The sequence below is a fragment of the Oryx dammah genome, unplaced genomic scaffold, assembly GCF_014754425.2.
Source record: "Oryx dammah isolate SB20612 unplaced genomic scaffold, SCBI_Odam_1.1 HiC_scaffold_9, whole genome shotgun sequence".
NCBI lineage: Eukaryota > Metazoa > Chordata > Mammalia > Artiodactyla > Bovidae > Oryx > Oryx dammah.
Window position 1 is genome coordinate 45,731,185 of NW_024070193.1, and position 7,630 is coordinate 45,738,814.

The following is a 7,630-nucleotide window of genomic DNA, read 5'->3' on the forward strand; positions in this document are numbered from 1 at the left end:
GAGGAACGGCGACTGGGGGGGCTTTTGGGGACAGTCGCTGGTGCCGCTTGGCGACAGGAGCTGCGGGCGCCGCGGGCAGGACGTAGCTCCGCTTGGAAGAAAACACAGCCCTTTCCCAAACTCCGGGCAAAGCCCAATAGCCTCATCCTCGTTTTACAGCTACGTAAAGCAGGGTCCTCGACGCCCGCAGCCAGCCGTGGAGGAGCCCTTTCGCTGACCCAGGAACCCTTGCCCTCGGGATCCTGGGATCAAGCGGCTGAGAACAAAGTTAAAAGACCAGAGCAGCCTGGGATGCTCCAAGAGGGGCCGACATTTCCACCATCTCAGAATTACACTTCGCTGACACCCAGCGCTGTCTAGTGCCACCCCATCCTGTCCCGGGTTTCCTTTCCCGCGCCTCTGCTCCTCAAAGCGAACTGCAGGCGCGCGGCAGCGTCTCCATCCCGCAGGAGTCCTCTTCCTAGGTCTCCCACCCTGAAGACAGGGAGCTTCGCGCTGGAACGGGCAAGGCAGAGGGGGTGCACGGAGCTGGAGGAGGAAGTCCCCCCGACCGAGACACGGCTGGCGCCACCCCCCCCCCCCGCCACCCTCCCGACTCCACATGGCCATTGCCCCCTCTCTCCCAGCAGCCACCTCAATCTATTGTCGCCCCGGCGGCCGCCCTCGGAGCACGTGCCGCTACCCTCTGCGTCAGCACTGGGTAAACAGATGACTGGCCAACGACTCAGGCGGGGCTATTTAAGAGGCAGCCTCCTGCCCGCCTACCTTGAACTTAGCTCAGCTCCCCGGCTGCTCTGGCTGGACCGCGAAGCCGGCTGCGTCCTATTCCGAAGGTAGGTTCCCGGCTCTCGGGGATCCAAGTGTCCTCGAAGAATGGTTCTTCGCTTCTGTTCCCCTTCCATTTCATTTTACTGTTTACGGTGTCTTCTTTCCGACAGCTCGAAAGACGTTTCTCCAAGTCACAAGGGACAGTGCGGGCTGGGTGGATGGGGCTGGTTTACAGACTTCTACTCGCTTGCTTTGTTCTCCAGCGCAGGCAACGCTGGAGCATCCACTTGCTCGGGTTAGCCGGCAAATTGCGATTCGCTAGATGTTACACAGCGGTTCAGTGTAGTTTGCAATCTTTTCAAATACACTACCGAGAGGTTTTAAATTTAAATTCATTTTCTGAATACTGCGGGAAAACTCAAGGTTTGGGGGATAGAACTATCCCAGTGTTTTATCCGCGCGGATCTAAAACGCAGCGATGCTTGGCGGACGCCGGAGGACTGAGCGCAGATTTCTGATTTTTTTAAAACCCTGCCTGTGTTTTACATAGTTGCCAATTCCCATTTGCACCTTGAGGAAAGTTGAAAAATACGGCTTTTATGTATTGGACTCATATTTTAAGCCGTGCTTCTCAGTTTTTCACCATTTATTTCCCTGTTTGAAGCGTCTTAGCTCTCTGGTAAGGTGCCTCTTTTCTTCAAGGCTCTTATTTTTCCTACAGAGTCGTCCCTTTCGGATAATTTTCACCTGTCTTTAATCTCTTGTTTTTCCAGTTAGGAGAAGAGAGACGACGCTATAACACTTCCTCAAACTAAAGGAAAACCGAAGACATTCCTTCTGCTAAACAGGGCAGAGGACAGGGTCTCTCTCCGTCCCCCACACCACTCCCAGGCCCCGACTGCGGTTCACCCCCAAAGAGGAACGCAGTGCGCCCGGACGCGCATGCTGGGGTCACCGGCTCCCTAGTGCTGGCACCTGCCTGGTGGATCCGGAGCCCCGCGCCTTTGAGCTGAGCCCCCTTCTCTGTACCTTGGGTGTCCGACTCTCCTCAAGAGCCCACGGATGCCCCACCTTTTCGTTCACGTCCCCTTCCCTCTGCTCCCCGCAGCCATGAACCGCGGCGTGTGCCTGTGCTTGCTGATGGTGGTCCTGGTGGCGGACGCCCTGGCGCAGCCGATGCCTCACGCGGACCCCACGGGCCCTCGGGCGCAGCAGGAGGAGGAGGCGCCCCGGAGGCAGCTGAGGGCGGTGCCGAGGGTGGACGACGAATCCAGAGCACACCTGGGCGCGCTGCTGGCCAGGTACATCCAGCAGGCTCGGAAAGGTACGCAGGCCGCCTCTCTGTTCCTCCCTTCTGCCTCCAGGCCTGACCCTCTTCTCTACCATCGGGCTGGTGAAGGTGGGTGACTCCTGGGGAGCGAAGGGGTACCTGAGCAACACGATAAGGTAAAAGGTTTTTCACTTTCTTTTCTCTGATTTTGCTTGCCCCAGACAGTGCTGTTTTCTGTACCTCCTTTGTAGCAAACTGAGAGGGAAGGGGCAGGACTTAATTCATTAGGAGAAAGCTTTCTTTAATTTTTGGCACTGTGTTGTTGTTTGGGTTCAACATATTTTAAAGATATTAAAAGATGATTACTGAGAAAATTACTAACTCAGAAAGAGTTTGCAGACCCACTAAACACCCTCTACTGTAAATATAAAAGGACCCAGGAGCTGCCCAGCTACTGCATTTGGAAACCCTCTAGCAGGCAATGGTCAGTTGCAAGAATACTTGAGAGCTGACAGCAACAGTCTAAGAAGTAACTATGTGTCAATATTCATGGAAGTATGTAACAGGAAGAAAGAATCAGGAGCAGTTTTGAATCCTCTTTTAGCAGTGGTTTAAGATGATGACCCAGCAAGAGATGTGTTTATTTTTACTTTGCTGTTGGAGACATAGACCCAACTGCGGCAGGAGCTAAACAAGTCACACTTTCCTCATTATCAAAATCTTTCTCTAGGAATAAAGTAATTCAGCAACTCAGTAGCTGAGTGGCATACGGACAGCCCTGTCCCTTTCCTGGGCCTGTCTCATCTGTAAAGAGGGCATGAGGTAGGGTTCCCCTTCGCTCCTTCTAGCTCTTCATGAGACTCAGAGGGAGGCTTATTCATCTCTGGGGTCCTTGGAAATCATGATTTGAACTGGGACAGATTTTTTTTTCTTATCAACTTTATCTAAAGTGATACTAATGGTGAAGCTGTGTTTTAAATTGGACCAATATGGCTGGATGATAAACCAGCAAATACTGCTGGGAGAGGTGGGAGGTGGGCTCCTTTCCCACAAGGCTCTCTTAACGTTAATTGCTGGGGTTCCCAGAGAAGGCAATGGCAACCCACTCCAGTACTCCTGCTTGGAGAATCCCATGGGTGGAGGAGCCTGGTAGGCTGCAGTCCATGGGGTTGCGAAGAGTCGGACACGACTGAGCGACTTCACTTTCACTTTTCACTTTCATGCACTGGAGAAGGAAATGGCAACCCATTCCAGTGTTCTTGCCTGGAGAATCACAGGGATGGCGAAGCCTGGTAGGCTGCCATCTATGGGGTCACACAGAGTCGGACACGACTGAGGCGACTTAGCAGCAGCAGCAGCAGCAGCAGCAGCAGCTGGGGTTCCAGGGCCTGGATTTGAACTTTAACTTGTGGCTTGATGAAATGGGGAGAAAATAGAGGGTTTGGCTCTCCAGAGTCTCCTACAATTCCATAGGAAAGTGAGAAGGGACCTTTTTGACCAGGACAATTCAGAAGGAAAAAAAAAAAAGAAGACGATGCATTATATTTCATCCTCTTATTGGAGGATTGTCCCAACCACCATCTTCTATTTTGCTTTCCTCCTAATAATATTGAAAGATGTGGAAATATTAGACAGATGACAGAGAATGTCTGAAAATTTGGAGGTTCCTGCTGACTCTCTGTCTGAAAGTAGTTTAAAATCTGTCCTTGGATATGGGTTGAATATCCTAGGTTTTTCATTGACCATAATCTGGAAGCCCCTTCCTACCTTCAGGAAAGATCCACCAGAAACTGTTCTGGGAAGGAAGCCAGTTACCAAATGATTTCCCCAGAACTGACACTTCACAGTGACTTTATACCACAACTCTTAGCTGGAAGGGCCTTCCTGCTGTCTTTTCTCAGCCCTTTGCCTTCAGCCTGCAGTGACACACAAACCCATATGGGAAGAATCATCACTTGAAACTTCAGCTGCCAACACCAAGGATCAGTGCTAGCTGGAAAAAAAATATCATTCTCTTCTATTTGACAAATATGAACTAGAAATAAGTGTCTCCATCTATACAGTTTCTTTGTTTTATACATTTTGAGATCACAGTGAATATTTAATCAACTGTAGTATATGCTATGCTTAAAGATTCTAAACAAGATAATGCACCCTTTGGGGAGAGCTCAAAAGTTTATCATTAAGAACTGTCTATTGGAAAATCCCTTGGACAGAGGAGCCTCGTAGGCTGCGGTCCATGGGGTTGCAAAGAGTTGGACACGACTGAGCAACTTCCCTTTCACTTTTCGCTTTCATGCATTGGAGAAAGAAATGGCAACCCACTCCAGTGTTCTTGCCTGGAGAATCCCAGGGACGGGGGAGCCTGGTGGGCTGCCGTCTATGGAGTCACACAGAGTCGGGACATGACTGAAGTGACTTAGCAGCAGCAGCAGCAGCAGCAGCAGCATGGAGATGTCAGTGATCTGAAGAGAAGGAATTCTATTAGTGTACACCTGCCCCAAGCCCAGCACAGTCCGGTGCTCCATCTATATTGTCTCTCTTTGTCCTCACAACAACCCTGTGCAGTAGGGTCTGTTATCCTCATTGTGTCAGTGTGGAAGCTGGCATTCTGGAAGACTGAGTGCCTAGATGGGTAGCACATCTCGGCAGCATAAGGACTGGGAATTTGCTCAAGTCCTGCCCTCCCCAGAGGGTCTGGAAGCCATTCAGCTTCCCAGCTGTACTGCTCATTACAAGTTTTAAAGTTTCAAGGAGCCAGGCCTTTCAATTGTGTGAGTTGGTTGTAAGTGCCTGCTCTGTGTACGCAATGGGGAAGTGAGTGAGGACTCTGGTAAATACACAGAACCATAGAATGTGTAGAATGGGGAAATTCTGGGTGATACAGGCACAGCTTCCATACTGTACACGATGCCCCCGACCACAACCACAGAGGCTGCTGCTCACACTGAAGCTGCCATGTTGCTTCCATTAGGTGGCATTTCCAGTGGTGCTCATCCCTTGGAGGGGGCATTCAGCAGCAACAAGCAGGAGGGTGAGGCATATTTTCATGTGACTGTGTACAGATAACTGGATCTAAGAGTTTTGCTGAATGCAGGGACTAATAGTTCATCTGAAAGGTGTTGAACAAATAAACAGCAAAGGCTGATTTCCTCTGCATAGACTGGCAACCCCTGCAAAAGAGCTGGAATGTGCTGGGGTGATGCTTAGTCCCAAGGCTGAGAAGTAATGGGGAGGGGAAAGAGAGGGGACAGGAAGAAAGGGTGGGGACATTGCTCTATAGGGTTGTTTCTGATTTTTAATTTAGCTAGCTTTATTTGATTATCAGGATACCTACTTCTGCAGTGTCATCAATAAATAAGCTGTGGTTCGACTTGATGCAGCTTGGGCAGAAGTTGGCAAGGTCAGCCTTGTATAGAAGGGCTCAATGCCAGCATTGCAAGCAGTGGGGACACAGTGGCCCCCAATATAATAGGAACCATTTAGTGAGCCTCTGCTCTTGAAACCACTTGGGCTTTGCCCAGTGAGATCCCTGAGGGACTATTCTTGCCCCTTGGTTTGTACAACAGAAAGGTATGATACTGATTTTATCCCCAGGATGCCAGTGTCTATGATCTGTGGGCCAGAAGAGTCACATGCCTTCATCATGGCACTGCCCACTCAACATGAATCATACCTGGACTCATCCTGTTCCAAAGGACTCAACTCTTATCCCCATAGGCCCATTTCAGGTTCAATGATTGCATGTTGGTCAAAATGGCTGAACTAAACTACCTCTGTTCTGCCCACCCTTCTTTGAGTGTTACTGAGATGCTAAGATTTTAATCTGCCAGTGTGTCTTTTTCTCAATATCATTTTTCCTTTTTTTTTTTTTTAGAAAAAGAAGGTACCTTTCAAATTAATAATTTTAAAACAGCATTTATCTAGCAGTGAGATTGGATTCCATTTTAGAAAAGCCATTCTAACATCAAAATATTGTCATCACATTACCTTGACAAGAGTCAGGTAGGCTCAGGGATATTAAGGGGTAAATTTTATTTTTTTGCCCTGTAGGATCTTAGTTCCCCAACCAGAGAATGAACCATGCCCCCTACCTTGAGAGCATGGAGCCTGAATCACTTGACCACCAGGAAAGGCCCTTAAGGGGTAAACTTTAGGGATGGGTACTACTGGGGAAATCCTGCTACATAAGGGAAAACACCCCAAGCAGTCGGAAAACTTAGGCAGGTCTCAGCTATGAAAGGCGAGAATAAATTAATTCACCTAAATTCTTACAGATTGCAAACTACACCCACGACTAGAAGACTACCCTCTCTCCAGTTACACAGACATGGGTCTTTCTTTTCTCTTAGGTTTTGGCCCAGCAATCTCACTCTTTTGATACCTCTTTGATACCTTTAAGAGGGTGTATGTTACATATTGCCTGGCCTTTTCTAATATTTGCCTTTACAATAGGAACTAGTGATGCTCTTAGATATAATTATCCTGTTTCCTTCCTCTCTGCCCCTAGCTCCTTCTGGCCGAATGTCTGTGATCAAGAACCTGCAGAGCCTGGACCCCAGCCACAGGATAAGTGACCGGGACTACATGGGCTGGATGGATTTTGGCCGGCGCAGCGCTGAGGAATTTGAATACACCTCCTAGAAGACCTGGCCTTCAGCAGTGTGATAGGAAGCAACCTCCTGACTCAAAGGAGGTAGAATAAGAAAACAATCACACTCATAACTAGCCTCTGATGTCTGACATTTAAAGTATCTATTTATTAAGTTTTCAATGTGAAAAATCTGTCTGTATCATTGTCCAACACAACCTCACACCTTGGCAGAAATGTACAATAGGACGACAAAATGTTTTCCTTATCTGTGATCCCCAGTCCTTATGTGTTACAATGCTATTAAAGTGATTTTCTTCTGTCCCTCGTTCTCTGTGTCAACAAACGGCAAAAGGTCCTTTAGTCTTCAGAAAGTTCAAGGAGGGATTCCTAATGTATGGGATGGAAGGATGAATCCCTGCAGTCGATGATCAGAGAAAAGGGACCTGGGTTTTATCCAGCAAAGGCCCCAGGTGGCCTGATGATGCAATAGGACATGAAGCCCCAAAGAAGACAGACACTGAAAAGAAAGTGGTTAATTCACTTTACAAGGAACACTACATTTTGGTTCCATATCAGTTGGACACTGCCCAGTGACGGTCTAGGAAGAAGATGGTAGTCTATGTGTTACTTTAGTTCTCAGTCTTTGATATGCCAATTAGGACCAGATCCAAGCATGCGTGGCTTGGGGTCGAGGCCTGGAGTTCATGAACGACTATATGGGATTGCCTTCCTGAGCTATTCTCTCCCTCTCTACAATCCCCCCAGAACTTTCCAGTTTCCTGGGACTCTCCTTTTTGGTCCTCTACCCAAAAACTTGGCTCTGGTTATACTGTTCTGCCACACACTCTCATATTTGGGCCCATGTTCAAGTCTGAGTAATGGAAGAACAGTGAGTTTAAAAAAAAGCAATAGGGGTTGATGAGACCCTCTTGAGATCATAACTCCTCCTTATCCAAGAGCCAGTTGCTTCTTCTTCAGTTTTGGCCGTGGCTAGGCTC

The 7,630-nt window shown here is 48.5% G+C and overlaps 1 protein-coding gene across 1 annotated transcript; it reads left to right on the forward strand.

Annotated features, from left to right (window-relative positions):
• Positions 1–816: 816 nt before the first annotated feature.
• Positions 817–6,952, forward strand: CCK (cholecystokinin). Its single transcript, XM_040246170.1, has 2 exons — positions 817–2,092; positions 6,549–6,952. Exons 1-2 carry the CDS (start codon positions 1,831–1,833, stop codon positions 6,680–6,682), a joined length of 396 nt encoding a protein of 131 aa, XP_040102104.1. The 5' UTR covers positions 817–1,830; the 3' UTR covers positions 6,683–6,952.
• The last annotated feature ends 678 nt before the right edge of the window (positions 6,953–7,630 follow it).